The sequence below is a fragment of the Pteronotus mesoamericanus genome, unplaced genomic scaffold (assembly GCF_021234165.1).
Source record: "Pteronotus mesoamericanus isolate MK-2021 breed Mesoamerican mustached bat unplaced genomic scaffold, CSHL_Meso_final contig_182, whole genome shotgun sequence".
NCBI lineage: Eukaryota > Metazoa > Chordata > Mammalia > Chiroptera > Mormoopidae > Pteronotus > Pteronotus mesoamericanus.
The window spans coordinates 2,721,672-2,744,366 of record NW_026555078.1 but is presented as its reverse complement, the minus strand read 5'-3'; the positions used below and the strand labels follow the sequence as shown (position 1 = coordinate 2,744,366).

The 22,695-nt window shown below is 49.8% G+C and overlaps 1 protein-coding gene across 1 annotated transcript; it reads right to left on the bottom strand.

The window, feature by feature from the left end:
- Positions 1–13,156: 13,156 nt before the first annotated feature.
- Positions 13,157–16,988, bottom strand: LOC129066065 (T-cell leukemia/lymphoma protein 1A-like). The gene is made up of 4 exons (XM_054567596.1): positions 16,872–16,988; positions 15,762–15,778; positions 13,556–13,715; positions 13,157–13,204 (listed from the first exon to the last, which is right to left on the bottom strand). The coding sequence occupies exons 1-4, from the start codon at positions 16,986–16,988 to the stop codon at positions 13,157–13,159; spliced, it is 342 nt and encodes a 113-aa protein (XP_054423571.1).
- Positions 16,989–22,695: the final 5,707 nt, after the last annotated feature.

Genomic DNA, 22,695 nt, shown 5'->3' with positions numbered 1-22,695 from the left:
CACTTTGCGGAGTTTGTTGAGTGAATCACGAATCATGGTATCACGGACAACCCACACATCACGGCAGTCACCTTTGCCCTGTGCTCTGTGGGTTTGAAGCAAGTCACAGGTCACCGCCCCCCAAGGGGAGGGAACTGTGCAAGGGTGTGAACAAGGGGGGCGGTTATTGAGCACCAATTTAGAAACTCTCCCGCACTTTACAATCCAGATTTCAGCTACGCCGCAGTCTGCCTTTGCGTGTGCTGTTCCCCTGCCAGGAATTCCACCCTTGCTCAGCTACGGTCTCTGCTTAGACGTTACTTCCTTTGGGCCCTTGTCAGCAGCACCTAAATCGGTGTTGCTTTCTTCTATCATAATGCATATCTCCTGCGTTGGAATTTTCCTATTCACTCATCCAGCCCTCCACACCAGGGCCCGATGTAGAATCTCCATGGGTTCTGGTACATTGTGGAGGCTGGATGAACACTCGCTGGGTGATCAGAGCCCCAGCCTGTAACCCAGGATCCTGACTCCCGCTTCCGGTGTCTGTCCCCTGCCCAGGGCTGTCTGCTGGGTAACCTGCGCCCGAGCCCCATGTTGCCTCAGTAACGAGGCTGGTGCCATGTCCGGCTTGCCCTGACTTTGAAATAACTTTCCCCCTGCGGTTCCCAGGCGCGCTTTCCTGGAACCTCTCTCGCTGCTCTTTGCCTCCCTCCCCCCACTCCCAGCCTTGTAGCTCCATGGCCCTGCCAAAAACCGGGAGCTCATTAGTAAACCAGGAGCTGCCTATCTGCATCCAGAGACTCCAGATGGAAAATATTAGCCTCTATCTCAGCTGAGGACTGACATAGGAAAGGCTCCTTGAGCTGGTAGCTGTCAAGGAGAGGAATAGAAGTTTTTCATCTGCATGAGTAATTGTTTCCTGTGTTACCAGAGAGACAACGGATTTACATTCCAGGCACCTTCACGCTGGGCCAGGGAAGCTGCCGGTGCACAATCTAGTCATGCACTTTTTCTCTCCTACCTCTCCTTCTTGGAGCCGGTTAAAGGGGAAGTTGGGGACGTGGGGGTGGAGGGGAGGGGAGGGGGGGCTCTGGATTGTCCAGGTGAGAGGCACTGGAACCAGGAAGGTGCGGGGTGGAGACAGAGGCCAGTCCCAGGGGCCTGGGGAGAGGAGGGAAGGCCGGCAGAGCGCGTGCTGGCCAGCAAGGTCCTTCCTCACTTGCCCTCACATCCTGCCTCCATCCACCAGCCTGTTCCATCTGCTTGGATTCCAAAATATGTCCTCCCCAGCCCTCCACCTGCACCACTCTAGTCCGGACCCTGAATCCCTCACGGCACTTCTACCACAGCCTCCCAGGCGGCGTCTGGCTTCCGCTCTCCAATCCTACAGCTCATTCTCCACACCTGGCCGGACTGGGCTTCTTAGTCCACAACCAGCGCCTGTCCCGCGCCCCCTCCCCCCACCCCGGGTTTCTCGTGGCCCTTGGAAGGGAGCCTGGACTGGCACGGTCCCGCAGACGCCGCCTGCCCTGCCTGCTATGCTCCCTGGAGCGCACCCTCTCCTCTTCGCGCCTGCCTTCCCCAGACACCCCAGTCAGATCCTGCTCAGTCCACTGCTGACGCTCTCCTGGAAACCATTTTCCCAATCACACGACTGGCTCCGCCTCAACACGTGTATCTGCTCAGCTGCATGTCTGCAGAGAGGTCTTCCGGGACCACGTGGGCTGATGTAGCGTCTCCCTCTGCTGCTTTCTAGTTCACTACCATGCTTTATCTTCCCCCAAACCTTGACGGCCATCCAGGATTTCACCCATTGTTGTTTGTCTATCATCCGCTGTCCCCACTGGCATGGACGCTGGTAAGAGGAGAGAGAGACGTGGCCGTTTTACTCGCTGCCGGGGCCGCAGCACCCAGGGCTGTGCCCAGCACAGAGCAGCGGCCCAGTGCCTCTTTACTGAAGGGATTAGTCAAAGCAGGTGATAGAAGGCCAAGGGGAGAGACCAGCAAAGAGGTACATTTGCCACCTAAGCGCGTAACTGACTACCACTATCTGAGAACAGCCCACATCCAGGGATCCAATAACAGTAATTACAATAACAGTCGCTACTATTGTGTTTTGGTGGTGGTTTAGGTCCTGAAATTGTTCTATTTGCCTACAGGGGCTGGTTACAAAGCACTGCAGCGGGGCACCAGCAAAGGACGCTGCTCCGGCAAAGACCTGAAGGCCGAGGAGTCCCGCAAGGCGTCGGAGGACGCGGGGTGCAGGGCAAGGGGGACCGCAGGGAAGGAAACTGAAAGCAGTGCAACACAAAAACGAATCTGGAATGTTCACACGGTAAGTGATTTACTTGTTCGAACTCTCAGTCGTCCACACGTGCCACGCTTTATTACTTTGCGCCATAAGGTAACACGTGGTTGTAATACTTGGAATCTACACAGAATCGAGGGCACTGGCCTGTATGTGAAAGAGAGGAAGAGAGACAAAGGACACAGCTGAGAAATCTCTTGCATTCCTGGACTGAGCGTCGGGAAGCTTAGGGAGAGTGAACGTCCAGGAGAAAGACCTGAGTGCAGTGTAATGCAGTATGAATGGTGGCCTTTGGTTTGATTGATTTGCGTCCCAATGGTCCAGCTGACAAATTTTGTCAGCCAGGAGGTCAGAGCAAAGACAACTTTTTTGCACTAGATAAACAAAGGACCAAGATACTGCTTACTAGTTTGAATTCTTTTTTTAACTATAGTTAATTCATCTCCTAAAGAACAAATTTCTGTTTCTGACTTATTTCCCTTCTCAAAGCAGTGTGCGTAGGGGAGGGTACAATCCTGTTTCCACACCATCATTCATGGAGAGGACCCAGGCAGGCACTAGTGGAGGAAATGGAGGCTCAAAGAAGTTGATTAGCCTGTTCAGCATCCTAAAGCCAGTAAGTGTCAGAATGCAAATTCAAGCGTTTCCCTGTCACCCACTGAATGCCTTCTAGACAAGTTGGAGCCCTGTGGGCCAGAGTTTAAATAGGTGATGTCCTTTGTTCTGATGGAGCAGCTTGGGGCCCTGCTCCATGCCCTGCAGGGATACAGGAGTAATTAGGATTTGGCAACATAATGGACAACTTTGCTCAGTTCCTGGGGCAGGCGTGCCCTGCTGGTGAGTATCAGCCCAGTTTCCGTCACTTCAGGAATAGTTTGCAGAGCACCCACGGTGTCCCTGTGGTGCATTGGGAGAGGGTTTGGACTTTGGGATCACACACGCTGGGCTTCAGACTCCAGCTCCTCTGCTAACCAGCTCTGTGTTCTTGGCCAAGTGCTGGTAGCGTTCTCAGCCTTGGCTCCTCACGTCTGAAATGAAGGTGAGTATGCTCCTACCACAGTTCCCATGGGGACCTCACAGCCATGGGACCTCAGTTCACCTCGCTCCCCTCACTTCAGGCTTTGGCTTGATGCTTGTGCTTTGCAAAGACCCATTTTTTTTTTTCATCCTAAGAAGGATACCCCCGGGCTTCAGGGAATGACCCACTTACAGCCAATTGCTTCCTTCTGGGTCGTTCTGATGGATGAAATGAAGAACCATTTAAAACCGCAGCCCGAGGCAGAGGCTAGAGGGGGGTGGGGTGGGGCGGTGCGATGCAGCTGAAGCCCCTTGCGCTCACGCGTGATCGTGATCGAGGAAGCTTAGTAATGCGGAAGGGGCTCCCAGCGCACAAGGGCGGCCCCCAGCCAATCAGATCGCATGACCCACCTTGGCCGTCGTGCTAACCTAACTAGGCCAGTCACAGAGCAGACCTGCAAATGAGACACGGTGATTATAGAGACCTCGGGGCCACCGGTGCCCCATGCCGCTTCGTCTTCCCTGACCCTTCAGACCTCGCTTAACTCACCGCAAACTCTCAATACCCAGGGCCTCTACTCGTGCTGTGGACACGTTGCTTTCAAAGTGCGTTTCCTATGAGGCCTGAAAGGAAGAGAGCCTACCAATGAGAGATATTTCCAGCACACCTCTGGGTGCTTGTCGGACTTGGCTGCAGCTGTTTTGAACCAGAAAACAACTTGACTAAAGGACTTTTCAGTCCAACAAGTATTCACTGGGCCCTTCCTGCGCTCCCCACACTGGGTTTGATACAGGAACGCAAAGATGAGTAAGACATGGTATCCAATCCCCCAGTGAATGAATAACTTATCATTGACTGAGGCCCTACAAAGGGCCGGGTGCTTTACAAATGTTCTTATTATTCCTTACAACAACCTAATAAGGTGGCTACCACCTCGTGTTGTAGGTGAGGAGTAGGAAGCTCAGAAAGTCAAGCTAGGAGCTCAAGGTCAGGCAACTACTAAGGGCTAGAACTACGCTTTAGCTTCAGGGATGTTTCACAGCAAACCTCATCGTTTTCAAGTGCTCTGAGTTCCCTTTTTGTCCAGGAGCCAGGGCTGAGCAGAGATGAATATATAAAGCCTCTTAAAAACTGTCCAGGTACTATAACCCCACATGCTGTAAGTCAAGGTCAAGTGACACCAATGTCATACAAGGAGTCTGAGCAAGAAGGTGGGAACCCAGAGTTTCTGCCACAGGTTGGACACTGTGTCCTCGGTGTCCTAACTCATTTGCCAATGAAGATACTGTGTCTGGAGGGATGGGCACCCTGGCCACCCTCTCTCTCTATTTTTATGTGTGGCGACGGGGGGGGGGCCCAGAAGTGACTGGGGTAAACGAATGTGGCCGTTGGTGCTCCTCCCATGAGCCCTGCCACAAGAGGTGAGTGCGGGCCTCTCTCCGCACTCCTTGCTGCGGGAGGCGGGAAGAAATCAATAATGGAGCCCAGAGTTTGCAAGAGCAGGGCGGCCCTGTGCTAATCGAAGTGTTGTTTCCTCAGTTTGGCTTCAGACTGTCCTGTCCTACAGGGAAAAATGTCTGTCCCTGGGAGAAGGGCCAATTTTATGGATCTGTTAATAAAAGAACTGGCAGCTCACAGGTCTTGCCAGGGAGGAAACTCGAATTGGAGAGGCCGAGCGCACTCTGGGCCAGACTGGAGCCCATCAGAGCAAATGCACCCCCCGCCCCATGCTTGTAAGCTGGGCAGCACCCACCTGGCTGAAGCCTGCATCCTTCTCTGGTCCAAAAGCCGGAGCAGATGGACCCTCTGCAGAGGGAGAAAGGGGACCATGGGGAGGGAGAGCCCACCTGTGGGCTGGGGCGAGGGCGGGTGGTGGGACTCTATCCAAGTGGGAGACTTAGGAAATGCGTGCTTGTGAGGAGAGGGGCTTACCCCGCAGGGGGCAGGCAGGCTGAAGGGCTGGAGGGATGGTCCACTGGGGACTCCTTCCCCGCAGCAGACAGCCTAACTTCCTGGCTGTTTTGTTAAAACTCAGGGAAGTCAAAGCTCTCTGAAACTCTTAAAGTTCATCTCGTGCTGCATCCAAGTTTTCCTTCTGATCCTGACCTCACCATCCGTCAGGAAGCCGGCATCTGCCTGCCTGGCCTGATGGGCCGGTTTTGTGGGCATTGATGTGGAGTGAGAAGGGGTCAGGCCAATCAGGCAAACTGCACTCCTTGTCAATATCTGATAGTGTCAAGTGCAATTCTTTTTGGCCAATATCATAGATTTTAAAAGTGTATCTCATTTTAAAAGTTTGCATTTTCTTAATTACTTGTGAGGCTGAGTGCTTTCTCATATGGTAATTGGCCATTTGCATTCCTTTTTCTGAATTTATTTAAGCCTTTCCCTATGTTTTCAATCAGCTGTTCTTTATAACTTATTGATTTGCAAGAGTCCTTTGTATATTCTGGAAATGCATACTTTGCTATATACTGTTAGTATTTTTTTTCTGACTTTGGTCGTTAATTTTTCACTCGGTTACGGCCATGGGAAATTATACTTTTGGGCATCGCAAGTTAGCCAGTCCTTTCATGACCTTCTGCTTGGTGTGGCATCTTGAAGAAGGTCATCCCTACCCAAGATCATAGGCATGTTTTCTGTGGTTATCTCAATAATTTCATATATTTCTTTTCTAATGTTAGCTCTCTCTGAGCTGTTTGTAATTTTATCTTGTGAAAGAGGGAGGAAGTGAATTTCCTCTTGTTCCCACTGATTGGAAACCCTTGTGTGCATCTAACTCCCTTCCCCTCCCTCCCTCCAGCCAGAAGGGGAAAAGCCCCTCCTCCCTTCTGGGGCAGCCCAGGCACCTGGCTCTCCCCTCCGGGCCCTCCGTGGAGCACTCCCTTCCCTTTACACCTTGCTTGTCACTGTTCCTTCCTTCCCTCCTGGGTCATTTCCATCAGCATAAAGACACAGTTTAATTCCATCCACCTTTAAAAAGACTCTTCCTCCCTTGGGGGTAAGACAAGCAATAGTAAATCTGAATAAAAACAAAAATTGTATTTTCCAAAACATCAGGGAGCCATAGAAGCAATGAGGACCAGAGGAGCTAAAGTCCCGGAGCTGGAGGGCTGCTCACAGGCGTGCCTGTTTCCCCTTCGGGTAACTGGATGACTCTGGGGACAAGCTGGACGTACAGACCGGGCTAGGGTCGGCCACAGGGCTGCTGTGGAGTGATAGAATTAGAGGCGTGAGGGGCAGAGCATGCAGCCACGTCCCGCCCTGCGATATGTTGAACTCGGGAGCTGTATGGTGGGAAAGGCTGAAGACCTGGGAAAAGCCGAGTGGAATTCCTGAGCACAGCCTGGCAGGAGCTGAGGACACAGGTGGGCGCAGTGGACCTACACCGCCATTGCCACCTGCAGCTGCTTTTTCCCAAGGACACCTGCTGCTTCTGATGCGGCTGGACAGCTGTGGAGATCCGAGAGATCTCCCGCACAAGGCCAGTGCCCTCCCCCAAGGGCTGTTTACAAGTGACAGCAGCTCAGGGCAGGATGCTAAAGAGCAAAGCCAAAGCCCCAGAAGGTAGATCCGAATCTCCTGCAGCCTCTCTGCGCTGCTGAGACCTCGCCATATCTGACTCTTGAGTGACAGCTGCACCATAGAAACAAGGTAGAGGAGAGACACAGACTGATTCTTATCAGAGCCGCCGTGGAAACTTGGCTCAGTTCCGTCCTGCAGTTTTCCAATACTTTACTCTGTCTGCCCAGCAGAAGAAAGGGTTAACTCCATCTGGCTGAAAAGGAAACATTATCTGGAACCTTTACTGTGCTGCTTATCACACTATTTGGTATTCCTTTAAATATTGCTCCACGAGAAAAGACTATGTAACTGAAAACCAAGAGAAAAAGCAGACAACAGAAGCAGATCCACCACTAACCCAGAGTTGCCAGTGTGACCTGCTAACAGCGTATCCTGGTATTAAAAGTGCCATTAGGCCACCATAAACAGTTCCGACAATATAACACATTTCCTAGCAATTTTCAAATAGGTCATCCAGAAAATTTTTGGTGGAGAACACCAAATAAGGGGTGCGAGAAATCCAAGATAAAATATTTTAGTTTTTTCAAAGCATAAAAAAGTGTTTAGTGGGAAAAGAATGGATTTTTCAAGTAACTTAGCCACGGGTGGGGTAGGGTAACCTGGGGAGCGAGCATTGTTTTTCCTATTTAAAATGGTTACAGCAGCCCCCTTTACCTACGGGGATATATTTCAAGGCCCCCAGTGGAGGCCTGAAACTGGCTAGTATTGAACTCTATACATACCATGATTTTCCTGTACATACATGCGTCCCCTCCCCCACCTCGCAGGCCTGAGATGCGGCTTGCGTGCCACTGGTCCGCCCACAGCTGGCTCTCCCTGTGTCCCCAATCACTGCCGTGGTTTCTCTCCTCCCAATACACCCTTCTCTGCGGGACTGTGCACCCTGACTCTCTACCATCGCCGCTGCCACACCAGCTCAGGACCAAAGACTGAGTTGAGTGCGTGAATCCTGGAAGCCAGAAACAGGACAGATTCTGGCAATATTTGGCCTGCACCTCTATTAACTCTGGGTAAGCAACCACAGCCCTGAGTCGTCGTCTTCACAGGAGTAGTTACCTCTTTAGAGGGCTAAAAGGAGAGAGAAGCTGTGTTAACCACGTATCACACGAACTTGCACGTTGTCATTACTTTTTAGTCCAACTCCCTTCCTGGACTGAGGATGTGACTGCCATACAGAAGCGGGGCTCTGACTCTACAGCATCACACACCTTCCGGCTCATCTCGAGCCTCTCACAAGGGAAATTTGGGATGTGGTATTTACTAATCTTTGTCTTTATATACACAAAGACCTTTGTTGAAGTAGCTACAAAGCTTGCTTTCAAGTTTACCCTTTCTTTCTGTGCTGTTAACACTGGGACAAACTCGTTCTTAGGCAGGCCAGAGCAAACGGGGATGGGGGGGCTTGTCACCCTGTTAAATAGTCCCCTAGGAAAGATGAAATGTTGGAAAAAGGTGGTTGTAACTTGGAGCAAAAATCGTCCCAATTATTTGTGATATGTCACATTATTTTAAGGTGACCTCCTTGAACAAGCTAATTGTATGTTTTTAAATAGAGCAAGTTGTATTGTGCTCGCAATATTTGTCATCTCTTGAGCTGAAGACCAATAGCCATTCTCTCCCTTCTGTTTAAATCGTATTAATTAAAAAAAAATAGTCTGGCCTTTGGTTTGTCCCTCAGTGTTTTTCTTTTTTCTTTTTTATTATGGCTATATTTTTACAAAGTAAAATCTTTAAAAGTTTTTATTTTCCCCCCCTAAGAAAGCTGTCAATACTTTCCATGAAATACAGGAAACATCATAAAGGAATAATACTAAATTTTATTGAATCTACTATGTGCCAGACATTTGACAATGATTAGCTGATTTACTAGTCAAAGATTTAATATTCAAAGAACATTAAGAGATAGGTCTTAATGTACCTGTCTGATTATAGGTGAGGAAATGGAGGCTCTGAGATGTGAAAAACTTTACCGTGGGTCAGAGCAGGAAGTCCACTGGGATTCACCCGAGTGTGTCTGTTTTCCAAGTCAGACAGTAATAGTGCAGTGACTGAGAGCTAGACTCCAGCCAGGCTGCCTGTTTTAATGCGGGTCTGCTGCTTACTATGTTAACTTTGCCAAAAGTACATCATTTCTCCAAGCCACTGTTTTCTTGTTGTAAAGGAGGCATTATTTTAATAATACCCCCTGGGGAGGGTAGGTTCTTAGAAGGGCACTCTCTTAGCCAAGTAGCTTGTTCTCAGTCCTGGGCAACTCAGCCCCTTCCCCCTGGCCTTTGCCCACTCCTCTAGCTTCCTGCCTCCAGTCTGGTTCCTTGTAAGTTCCCTGCCATTGGGTCCCATTTACACAAACTCTCCGTCCTTCCTTCTTTCTCAACTCAGATGTTCTGAGCAGGTATACTAGGAAGAAAGGAGACAGAAAGAGAAAAGAAATATAAACCCACAATTGGTCATAGCAGCTTGTTTTCTAGGGGAGAAACATACTTTTTTAGAATAGTCTTTTATTTAGTAAAACACATGGATGTGACATTGAATCAAGAAAAGTTAGCCCCAGGTCAGACCTAGCTGCTCTGCAGAAGAAAATTAAAAAGTTAGCATTTCCAGGATTAGCATTTCCAAGGGGCATGGGGTCAGTAATCTAGGAAGGAGCTTAGAAAGATAAGGTGATTGGCTTTATGGGGAGGGAAGTGGAGGAGAGGATGCTGCTGTAACTTTTTCAGAATGAGTACGTAATTTCCCACTTTAAGGCATAGTCTGAATGTTAACCCACAAACATCCCCAAACCCTCAAACCTAACTCCAAACATGCCCAAAGGTTTGTCACCTGCAGCCTCATGATGAAGATATAATGGTGCCCAGTGTGAGGTAGGGTGATGTGTATGGAACATGAATGAGATGCATGATCATCCAGAATCCACACTTAATGAGTAGATGCTGGAGCTTTGAGTAAGGGGTGCTGTGGAGAACTGTGAAATCCCTTTAAAAAACAAGCAGAGTAACTAGAAGAGAAAAAGAATATAGTGAGTAGAAAACATTTAAAAAATAGAAAACTATCAAAACAATTCAAGAGAAAGTAATGAATATAGAAGACAGGCAAAGAAGATCCAACATATGCATAATAGAAGGACCACCCCCGCCCCCTGCCACCTCCGCCACCTAAAAGAAAGAAAAGGTAGTACAAAAGAACAAATACAAGCAACTATTAAAGGAAACTTCCCTGAAAACAAACAAAATAACTTGAATCTATATATTTAAAGGAGACGAAATGTGCCTGGGACACACAACCAGAACAGTCAACTCCAAGACAGTGTATTAAAGCTATTAGACTTTATAGAATAAAAATCCTTTCAGTGTAAGATAAAATTACCAAGTAATTTATATGACATTAGACCTTTATAGAATACTTTTAAAACACAATGGAGTAAATGAAGTAATATATCCTGAAGAAAGAAAATGTGAACCAACAATTTTTTATTCAACCAAAGTGACCTTTGTACTGCCTGACCTAATGCGCCACCATGTTACCCTGCTCTATGTTCTTTGTACGATTTTGCACATGTCAAGTTCCCTGTTTATCTTTTTCCAGGATGAACGCTGCATGACAGCAGGACCTGTCTTGTTTGCTGCAGTAACTTCGGCCCCCACAATTCTCCGTGGTCAAAGGTTTCATGAACAAAAGAATTTTGCACAAGGGGTGTCTTTGTCATCTCAGACGGCCATGACAGAACACCGTAGACTGGGTGGCTTAAATAATAGATATTTCTCACAGTTTTGTAGGCTGGGAAGTTTTGAGATCAAGGTGCCGGGAGGTTCGATGTCTGGTGAGGGCCCACCTCCTGGTGTGTAGAGACAGCCGTCTTCTGTGTCCTCACGTGGCCTTTCCTGGGCACATTTGCGTGGAGAGTTCCTCCTCCTCCCCATCTTGTAAGAGCACCCATGCCTTCAGGAGAACCCCACCCTTGTGTCCTCCTCTAACCCTAATCATGCCCCAAATACCCCACCTGCAAATACACACATGGGGAATTGGGGCATCAGTGTGTGGACTTGGGCTGGGACACAGACGCTTCCCTCTTCCCGGACCTAAAATGAGGCAACTGGCTGAGGCCTGATGTTCCTCCTGCTCTGATGTTGTCCCTGAGAGGTATCTGTCTAGTGAGAACTCCCAGGAACCAAACTCTTACCCTGCCAAGCACTATGCAAGGCAGTGGGGTTAAAATGACAGGAGCCACAAACACTGTCATGTGTGGAGACCCATACCTGCCCGGTGCTGGGCAGGAAGGCTGGGACAGAGAACACAAAGCAGGAGAAGTGTTCTTCTTACACAATTCTCTCCCCAGATACTGGACAACCTGCGTGTATCATGACTCTGTGATGAAGCCATGGACTGAAGTCAGACCTAAGTGGGGAGGCTCAGGAGGTAGCCTCCTGCTAGGAGGTAGCCACTGCTCAGGAGGTGGAGGTGGGGAGGCTGATCTTGAGAAGCAGGAGGGACCGAGCGCAGAGCGGGCTGGGCTGGGACTGCAGGTCATGGGAGGTGGGAAAGCGACTCTGGTTGGGGCTTGGGTGACTGGGGACAGTTTCAGGGAGGAGAGACTCCTCCTGGGATTGGAGCTACCTGTGTAAGGGCAGCTTGGCGCGCACCAGAGCAGGGAGGAGACAGCTGCCTGGGGCAGGGGGGCGGGGCCCATAAGGGGGGCCTTGAAGACCAGGAGTTTGTACTTACATATTCCAGTGGTTCTCAAATCTTGTCTCCAAGAACTCTGGGTTTTGAATATTTGAATTATATGGGGGAAAAAAAATTCTAGCCTAATCTCCAAAGTACAAGAAATAGGCTAAATTCATGAGCATTCTTTCCCTTTCAGATTTCTCACTTAGTAACGGCCTGTTCTCGTTTCTCTCCACCAGCATCTAGGTCAAGGATAGAAGCCGATTCAGCACAAAGTTAGATGAATTGTCATACATTTAATTAATATTACAAAGTGTTCATGCTACATACAACCTCATAACAGTCAGGTGTGTGGGCATCAATAAAAGGGGGACCTTCAAACCTCTGTCCTATGCCCGAGGGCCTGTCCGCGGTGCTCGCTTGCCTGGCCTCCTGCTCGGTCAGGGGCTGTGGACCCTTGGCCAGCAGGGCTCTGAGTCCTGAGCACCGAGCAGGGTTCCTCTCAGGCCTTCCTGTGAACTGCACGTGAACCTGTTGGCTGTGGGGCTTTGGCAGACGTGGCTGTATACAGGCATGCGCCACGCGAGAGCTGGACCAGGAGCTCGGGGGCCGGGCCTCCCGGGCTCAGGCGAGCAGGCCCCACAGCCTTGCAGCCGGAGGTACACGGAGCCGAGGGAAGAGAACAAGAGGCAGCCCTGTGTGTATAGCACACGACAGTAGTTGCTGGGAGGACAGAACAGACAGAGAGGCCGAAAACCATCAGGAAGCTGAGAAAACCAGAGACGCGGGTACAGCTTGGGCGCCTGGAGGAAGCTCTACCGCCCCGGGTGCTCTCAAGTGCCAATCTGCCAGGGGAGGCCGAGGGGACTGCAGGCAGGTTCCAGCAGGCCCGGAGCAGGGCTCGTCCCCTGCCTGCCCCTCCCCACGGGCCTGGGCGTGGCAGAGCAGAAACAGAGGCTGGTAAAAAAGGTGAACAGAGGCATGAACATCTCCGCTGCAGGACTGGGGCTCAGGGAGACAGGAGCCGCAGGACCTGGGGACAAGACAAGGACAAAAAGAAGACAGAGTCAAAGAAGAAGGAGCAACCTGGTGGGAGTGAAGGGCAGGGTGGAGGGTAGGTGGAGCGGAGCTGCGGGGCGAGCCTGGCCGGGGGAGTCGGTGGTCAGGGCTGGTCTCCGGAGGGGAGGCCTACGGGCTGAGCCAGGGCGGGTCCTGAACGGGGCAGGCGGCTTGGTGTCAGAAGACCCGGGTTGGAAACCAGCCTCTGGGATCTGGACAAGCCACTGTGCCTCCTCAGAACTCAGCTGTGTCACCTGCCACGTCAAGTACCACCTAGCTCAGCTGTGGGGATCAAGTGACAGTGCCGGGAACCTGCGAGGGGCTCCACAGGTGTGTGGCCCTGTTATTAAGGGGCTCCCTTACTGGATCCCGAGGTAGTAAAGGAGCGCGCTGGGATCCGCAGCTCTGGGAACCTGTGGATGGCAGCAGAGCTGGGATGCAGGGCCGCACAGCCTTCATGGGGAAAAGGCGCCCCTCCTTTGTGACCGGGCCACTCTGGACCCCCAGGGGTCAGGCCCCAAAGCGCTCACCCATCACTTGCGCTACGGGTCCGGCATCTGTTCAAGGAGCAGGTCTTCAGTGCCACCAACCTACAGAGAGAAGCGACTAAGAGATCGGAGCCCCCGGGAGTCTCCCTCCACTGCTGGCTCGCCGGCCTTCCATCAGCTTGGAGCAGCAGGCACACGCCACGGGAGGGGACTCCAGGAGCCCCTCTTCACCCCACGATGCCCACCGCAGAGGCCCTCCTGTGGCCACGGAGGCAGCCTGGCCGTTCAGTTCTAACCTCTCCTTAATCCGGTCTTTAAAAGTCTGCAGTTCTAAACGCACCCCCCTCCCGCCCCCACCTTTTTTTATTAGTTTTTGGTGCAGACATGGAGGGAACCAGTATACTGCAGAGGCCAGACATGGAGGATGGGTCCCCGGGGAAAGCGCAAACTTGCCTCAATGTGGTACACTATGCGCCAGAAACTGGAGTCTGAGGCTCGATACCGCCTGCCAGGGTAGAGCTGCCACATGAGAGGCAGCAGGCTGGGGGGCAGCTGGCTGGGGCGCGTGGCCTCCCCCCGGGGGACGTCTTCCTGGCGCATGAGCACTTTGAGGCTACCTTCCTCCTGGAGAGAAGAGCAGGGCACACCTTCAGGGCTCTTTCGGGCACAAATAACACCCGCCCGGTCAGCTGGCATCTGTGACGCTGGAGCCTCTGTCCTGGAAGCTCCACTCCTTAAGCCGTGCATGGTCCCCTCGGGGACTCCGGCTGGGCCAGGGTGCCCAGTGCTGTCCCACGTGCAGACACTCAGATAGGGTCACAACGGCCTGTATCTCCCTGACAAATTGCTAGTTGCTGGGTATGCCACGGGGCCTTGAGCTGCCTTAACTTTGGGGTTTTTGTGCCTATTTCGGCCAATGTGGGATTTTCTTTGATTTCCCCCCTTTATTTTGTCATACATCTTTTAAACAAGACATCCCCAGGTCTCAGAATCCCGGGCCAGGCCCCTTCTTGCCATCCACACCCCTGCGCCTCCACCGTCATCTCTCACCTGGACCGCTGCGATGACCCCCCCCCCCCCACCGACTTGCCACCTTGCTGGACGTGTGCCCCACAACGTCAGTTCTTGGCACAGCAGCCGGGGGGCCATCCAAAAATCACATCACTTCTGTCCCCGCCCCCTCCGATGCCCTCCCACTGCAGGCTGGATGAACTGAAGCCTTTACTAGGGCACACAGGCCCCCCGCAGCCGGACCCTGCCTCCCTCCTCCCCTACTGTCCCTCTGTTCCTGCCACCCTCTCCCAGCCCCCAGGCCCCCTCTCTGTTTCTGGGACACCCCACACTCCAGTGAGCTCTTACTCCTGGGCTCCTTTGCCTAGAACATTCTCCCCTGATTTGCACAGCGCTTACACCTTTTCTTTTAGGCAGGCATCTGCTTAAATGTATGTCTTCTGTGAAGACAAATTTAGCAAACCCCAACTCCAGGGTGTGCCTAAGAGGTATGCCTACAACAGAACTCCAAAAGGTTTCCAGTACAAGGATGGGCAAAGACACGCCAGGCAACGCCAGGAGAAAGCCAGCTTCGCGAGGAGGGTCAGGCTTGGCCTATCAGCTAGGCACTCCTGCTTGATCAGTGACTATCTTTCCAAGGTGAAAATAGCTTTGTAAACTTTTCGAAGAAATAAAAGACAACCCATTGTTAAAGAGTTCAGGTCATCCTGCGAGGTCTGAGTGTGGAAATCACTGTTCCTGCTGTGTTAGTGTGCAGTCTTTCACATCCTTCAACCATTTTTAGGGTGCTCATTCATCATTTGCTTGTTGATTTAAGGAAAACTTTACATATTAAGAATATGGGTCCTTTCAGTGACACTGGAGCCTGCCCTGCAGTTTGCTAATGGGTTATGTTTTGTGCAGCATTTATCGTGATTATGTGAAAAACTGTGCTTTGTGGTTTGGGAGCCATGGTGAAGATATTCCCCAGCTAGAGGTTAAAAAAAAAAAAATTCACTTAAATTTTCTTCAAATACTTGAAATAAAAAAGTAAATATTTAACTTGCTTTTTAAAAGTATGCTTATAGTCCTGGCTGGTGTGGCACAGTGGATTAAGCATTGGCTTGAGAACCAAAGGGTTGCCCATTCAATTCCCAGTCAGGGCACGTGCCTGGGTTGCAGGCTAGGTCCCCAGTAGGGGGCGCTCAAGAGGCAACCACACATGGAGTTGCCTCCATCTCTCCTTTCCATCTCTCTAAAAATAAGATATTTTTTAAAAAATAAACTTATGTTTTTATACATTTTTTATATTTATATATAAATTTGAAAATGTAAATGCCAGTCAAGCGCAAAATTAGATGGTGGTTAAGAGCTTGGAATGTCAACCCCATTACCTAACTAGCAGTACTTCTTGGGACAAATCTACATTTTTATACCCCAGCTTTCTCATCTGTAAAATGGGGACACAGTCACTATCAATATCTAATTTCTCTTTGCTATTATATTACATAATGCTCCAATATTATATATTTTAATTTTGCTTTTATACATTTCTCCACTTTATACATGAAAAGTGTTTCAGCATTTTTCACCTAAGTTTCTTTGAGGAAACTCACGCTCTGATAGAAAGTACTGCAAGCGAGACATAGTTCTTTAAAAAAAAGTTAACATTAACCGACGTTCCATCTCAAGTCATCACACATAAACAAAGCCAACATTTATGCGATATCGGCTTTTATGCTAGTATATCATTTAAGTTTGTGAGGTTTTTTCCTAAAGTACAGAGGAGAAATGAAATACCCCAAACTCTAGCGCAGTGGTTCCCAAACTTGCTTGGCCATGACCGGCCGAGGGTCCTTTAAAAATATAGATTTCTGCCCTGGCTGGTGTGGCTCAGTGGACTGAGTGCCAGCCTGCGAACCAAAGGGTTGCCAGTTCAATTCCCAGGCAGGGCACCACACATCCATGTTTTTCTCCCTCTCTTTCTCCCTCCTTTCCCCTCTCTAAAAATGAATGAATAAAATAAATAAAAATAAAATACAGATTTCTGGGGCCCACCTAAGGAGACTCTCCCTGACAGTGGGCCATGTGTACGAACCGCTTAACTCTAGAGCAGCGACTTTCAGCCTTTTCCACTTCACGGCACACATTAACTAGTAAAACTCTGCAGCACACCAAATATATATATATAGCCAACCTGACCGGAAAAAAAAAAAAAAAGGTATAATTTTGACTCGTTCCCACCGGACGGCTCTCGTATCGGCCGCTGGCGTTTTTTAACCTGACTGTCCAGGGAAAGGAGGGCAGGGCCCCTGACTCGCCAGGTGCTGCGAGCTGTAGAGACGGTGGGGGCGCAGCAGCGCGCCCGCCGCAGCCCCGGGGGGAAATCACTGCCTTGGAGAGAGAATATTCGTTCCCGTGTTATGGACTAAGAACTCAAAACCCAGAAAATTCCTATTTTACTCAAGATCACATTCACACGCTGCAGAGGCACTGGGGACCCCCTCCCCCCGCCCGCTTGGCCGACGTGCCTGTTCCCCACGCCCAGTCCCTGCCTGGAGAGCCCTCACACGTCCCGGGAGTCCCACTCAGACAGGTTTCACCTGTGAGACCGTGAGGGCGCCCCCATGGGCCGGACCTTCGGAGCCTCCCGCCAGCTCCATCCCGAGGCTGCTCCAGTGTCGTGCACGGCCTGGGGCGTCCCTAGCACCCAGGGCCTAGCCGGGGATGGTGACACTCAGGCTGCCCTGCCCGGGTGGGAGCCCCCAAGCGTCCGTACCTCGACGTTTACGGGCACCCACGTGCGGTCGTTCTCGTCCACATACACACCCTGCCGCCAAATCCACAGGCGGTCCGGGTGCGTGGTTGTGTGCGCGCTGAACGTGAAGTCACCCATGACGCCTGGGGCGGTCTAAGGAGCAAGAGCCGCAGCCTCTCAAAGCCTCTCGCTTGTCGACCGGACTTAGCGCCTGTTGCTTTATAGCAGTTGGGGCTTGGGCGCCCCCATGCGGCGGGGCGGGAGGAGGATGGGGCACACGGCGGTGCGGGCGCAGGGCAGAATAAGGCAGAGCACGGGGCACCTGTGCGGACCAGCTGGACCTGGAGCGTGGGCTCAAGCCTGACTTGTTCCCTAGGACCCTGGCAGCATTAGGAGCACAAAGCATATCCTACAGACCCAGGACTTCCTCGAGGACCCTAGCCAGCCAGCCGCACCCTCTGTCCCACGCTCCCCACTGAGGGTGAGATACCCATGCTGGTGGCCTTGGCCCTTTCTTCTGTCCGGAGGTGATGGCTTCCTCCTCTTGGACCCCACCGTCTCAGCCAGCCACTGTGTGTGGCTGTTCAAGCCACACCCCAGGCTGGGATGCCAAGCCTCTGCTTGGAGTGCACGGTAATGCCAGGCAACCCAGAGTCAGGGCCCCCTCCACAGCCTTTGGGAGCAGAAGAGACCTGTGCGAGCCCGAACCAGACCTGGAGTCCCCCAGGTTGACGACATCATCTTCAGCCTGTAGGTTTGGGTGTCAGAATCAATTTCCTTGGCGAAGTGCAAATCTTGAAGCTCCCTCCCCCACACAAGATACGCATTTCCCGTGGCTTTGGTGCTGCTGTGGTCATTTAGTAACTATTGTGAAACATGGTGGTGAAGAAACATGTATCCCCCCCCCTTTATAGGCTTTGAATTCATTAGTGAAAACATTGTTCAAAACCAATACTTCAGAAGAAACCCTTCCCTCCACCCCAAGACTAGCAGATTTGACAAGTCTCTGGGTTATGTGGCCGAACCGTCCCTCTGTGAATTACAGCATTAAGGAAAACAGTATTACTTCATTTTGCAGTAACATGGGCCCATTAAGGCAATTAAGAAAATTAAGAACAATGAGAAACACGTAAAACGAGCTCCGGCTTCATTGCTCTGGCATCAGCGCTGGTAGCAGTTTGGTGTCTCAGCTTCTAGCTCTTTCCTGTCACCCTGACTGGGCATCAAGAAAATAATGGTGGTCTTTTGAAATGTCATGAAAGTAAGAATGAGCTAAACAGTTGATCCCCGGACAGCAAAGGTATATATCTGCTTCTCTGCCCAGCCAGGCAGCCTAAATCTCAAGAAGGTGCTGCAGCAGCCTACGGTTATAGAGATGTAATTGGGTTGATGAGGAACATAAACTAGGAGACAAAAGCCAAGTAAGGTTTTGGGTGGTGGGAGGAGACACCCGCCCAGCAAAGCTTTTCCCCAGCACAGCCCCTCGCCGTGTTAGTACTTAATAAAATTCAGACTTGTGGCTTTCAGGCTAATTTCCTTGTGGTTCATTCTTAATTCCAGACCCAGGTAGCCCCCGGGGAGCAAGATCCTATGGTGGTGTGCCCCGCGGGGGAAGTCTCAGCCCCGTCCTGAGCGCTGAGGTCAAACATGGTAACAAGGCCAGCTTACACAGTACTGCGGGGGTGGCCTCTTGTGACAAGAGAAGCGGGCACCCAGGAGCCATGCGGCCACTGACCCAGCCCCATCCAAGGCTCCGGGACCCAGAATGCCACCGGGTCTGCCAATTTCATCAGCGCTTGTTCTGCTTGTCTAAAGAGGCCACCAAGGAACAAATAATGGGACAAGAATCAGACCCATTAGGCTGGCTACACTCCTGACTGTTCTGGGAATATGATCCCCGGCTTTTGAAAGAACAAAGAGACTACATCATTATTGTGGAGGATTTAGTAAGTCATCTGGGAAGGGGTTCCAGAAACTGCAAAGTGGAGGACAGCTGGGGAGCCTGGCAGGCAGCTTGTGTGGAGGCGTGGCCCTGCTCCATGGAAATTCACGGGAGGGGGCCCACGGCTGCTGGCTGATCTCGGAGATGGGGAGCCCCTCCAGCACCGTGTCCGCCCCTCCTGGGGCCCCCCAGCTGCTTTTGCCTGGGAATTGAATGTTCCTTCTAACACTTTGCTCATTAGTCTGCCAGCTACCTGAGGATAGTCGGGGGCAGTTTCTTGTAGAAAGTAACACAAGGCAATTATTTTGACTCATTTTAAAAATGGAATCCTTAACTGGGTGCTTTCATGTCCTGACTCGGATCCAGTTTCGACTTTGACCTGTGGCAGTTGCTGTCCTTTGCCATCTCGTTGCCACGCTATTGTAACACATGGCCCGAGCTCAATGCTCTCTAGATCTGTATCTAACTCAACAGTCCCTGACCCCCCAATAAAGTTGCCTAGTGGGAGGAGGGGGCGGGTAACAGAAGAGATGGATTATGGTATCCACCATGTATAATGCACACCCACATTTTATCACTAATTCCCATGTATAATGCGCATCCTTATTTTTCCCTCAAAAATTGGGGCACAAAGTGCACGTTATACACGAGAAAATACGGTAACTCATCCCCTTAGCTCAGGAAAGCCGCTGGTTTGGAGCAGAATGGCTCTGGACATGGAGCTCCCAAGTGGAATTCATTCTTCAGGAGAGGGGAAGCCACCCTCCTCTTTTGGGTTGCAGAGAAGGGGCTTGAGAGTGAGTCCTGGCCATCGGTGGGAGCTAGAGCCTTGCTACCCGGCGTGTGGCCCCTGACCCGGTGACATCTGCATCACCTAGAGTTCCCGAGGACGCAGTCTCCAGACCTCCGCAGACCCCTTGAGTCTGAATATGCAGGGCAGCAGGACCCCCAGGTGACTTGTGGGCCTGGGAACGGCTGGTCGACAGGAGAGCGAGAGAGGCTGGGGATGGGGGTCCTCCCGCTGCCAGGCGCCCCCAGGTGTCTCCAATTATGACACACAGCTGAATACGTGTCTCTGTGTCACTTGGTTCTATGATATTTTCTGTTAAAAATCACTTCTAGTATATGAAGTGTTTTCCTCTTAAAATCCTGGTACCCACTGTCCACTGTGATCCTAAGCGTCATCCAAGATCACAGCGAGCTGCGAAGGGCCCGCAAGGTGCCTCAGCCTCTGGGCTCCGCAATGGCCCCAAACCCCTGAGCTCGTACATCACAACGCTGGCTGCTAATTAGGATCACCTAGGATGCACTAGAAACACCTGGGCCTGGGCTCCAGCCCAGACCAATGAGACTGGAATCTCTGAGATGGAGGCTTGGGTGTAACTTGTATTTAAAAGGAGCCCCTCAGGTGACTGAACATGTGGCCAGGCTTGAGAACTGTTTATCTAGGATTTGAATCACTGTTTTTGAGGTGGGAACAAGATTTAGAAAACTAAATAACTGTTAAACCTATTTTTTCTACCATCCATTCTCCTTGGCAACCTCTCCCCTTCCCCCAAGTCTGCACTTGATTTCTTTCTGCCCAACTTTTAATTCGTTGCTTCCAGTCTTTTGCGTACAAGGAACCATAACACCAAGGTTATGAGGGTTATAGGGTCTGAGATCTCACTGAAGTGTAAAGCCCAGAAACTCTGGTAGGTATCAATAGGTGTTAGGCATCTGTGCTAGTCCCCTAGAGTGGTTTTTTGATTGCTCCTAGGTGTGGGCCATGGTTTAGGTAATTAAGGCTGCTGATCAAGTGAGATCAGACTAGAAGGGATGTTAATAGCCATTCTCCAAGGGGATGATGTTTCCTGTGTTGGTGAGTGGAGAACCCGGGACACACATGTTCTGTGTAAGACCCAGGGACTTTCCCCTGCTCTGTTAGGCTCCTCTCTCCCTCTCTCTTTAAACCTAACAGACTTTCTATTTTCTACCCCAGCCAGAGTCTAGTTGTATCTTCATTTTCCCCCCCAAATATATTGCCAATCTCCCAAACACTACTGAATAATTATCTTTCCACCAAGCTTTCTGACCCCACCACTGTTGAAGACCAGGTTCCCGCGTAGAAATGGATCTGCTTCTGGGCTCTGTTTTGACCCATTTGTTGGCCATTTTGGTAAAATCACTTTAAAAACATTATGAATTTGAATTTGAAATCCATGGTGTGGTAGGTCCTCTCCTTTTGTTCCTTTTCAAAATTGTACTTTTGCATCTCTGTATTTTTTCATAATACTTTTGGGATTTTTATTGGCATTTCATTGAATCTGTATAGTTTAGGAAAACCTCTTTTATTCCTTTATAACATTTTATAAATTTTCCCACAAAAGTTGCATACTTTGTTTAACTTACTTCTAGACATTTTATAGTATTGTTGCTTGTGTGAATGGTATTTTTTTTTTTAAATGCTGCTTTCTGGCATAAAGGAATGCCATTGAGTTTTGGTGTTGACTTTATACCCCGCATCCTTGCTAACTTGTGTTAGTTTTAATGGCTGATTTATCTGCAAATAAGAGAGCCTTTTCCCCTCCTCCTTCCCAGTCCTTACACTTCTCCATGCCTGTCTCTTGGTCTCTCCTTCTCTCAGTCTCTAACTCTGTCTTTCTGTCTCACAGACTTCTGGTGTTCGTCAAGTGCCTTGAATAGCAGGACTGAGCCATGGCGGGCATTCCTGTCTGGTTCCTTTCTTTAATGAGAATGCCGCTGAAGTTTCACCAGCAAACGTGAAGATGTTAGCTGAAAGTTTTGGTAAATATGCTTTATCCATTAAAGAATGTCCTACTGTTCCTGGTTCTTATGATTTCTTCCCCCTGTATGTGTTGAATTTTGTTGGGGGCCTTTCCTGCATCTGTGGAAAGGACCTATCTTTGCAGACACGGCAAGCTGTGCCCCAGCCCCCGGTTCCCTTGTCCTCCTTGCTGCCGAGCCCTCCGTTTGAGTGACAGGGAACAGCATGGCCCTGCACCTGGCCATGGGTGAATCCTGCCTTCTCCAGGGCACTTCTAGGTTTGGGGCAGCCATATGCCTTCGTTCTGGCCCATGAGACCTACATTGTTTTTATATTCAGCTCTAGAAAATGCTCAGCTGTTAGTTCTTCAGGTTGTTTTTCTCATTCTCTTTATTTTCTTCTTTTGGAATTCTTATGAAATAGTGCTGACATTACTGCATTCATCCTCCAGGTCTTAGCTTATTTTTATTCTTTCCTTCTCTTTAGCTGATACTTCCTGGGAGACATCCTTAGACTAATTTCTCAGTTCAGTAATTTATTCTTTACTAATATCCATTATGCTACTTAGCTTATCTATTGAGTTTTTCATTTCAGGAATTATATTTTTATTTCCATAATTTTTGTGGGAGATAGCAATGTAAAGATTATTGAAAGCAAAACATAAGAATATTTCTATGACCTTGGGGAAGGAATATATGCTTTAAAATATATATAAATATATACATATTTATAAATTTATATATAAATATAAATAAATATATATTTATATTATTATTTAATATATATTTATATATTTTTATAATAAAATTATATATAAAATATATATATATTTTAAAGCACATGACCCACAAACAAAAATGGAAAAGATGACAAATTGGAAAACTTGTTTAGCAAAACACAACAAGCAGTTTAAAAGACAAGCTATGTTTTCTCTACCTTTCATCAAACTCCAGTTTATGAAGTTATTTTCAAACTGACTCAGGGTTTATGAAGAGGAAAGGTCAAAAATAAAGACTTCGAGCAAAAGAGTAAGAGCAGTGCAGCACACTCACAAGGGAGTGCGTCCGAAGGGGGTGACAGGCACCAGGAGGGAGGACATTCCCAGTGCTGGTCGCCCCGGTGGGAGGAGAAAGCGC

Bases quoted from the DNA above. Each gene is read 5' to 3' on its own strand.
- LOC129066065 (XM_054567596.1), bottom strand. From the start codon at position 16,988: ATGGGTGACTTCACGTTCAGCGCGCACACAACCACGCACCCGGACCGC. The intron at 13,205-13,555 runs GCAAGTTTGCGC...TTCTCTCTGTAG, and splicing joins GCATAGTGTACCACATTGAG to GTTGGTGGCACTGAAGACCT.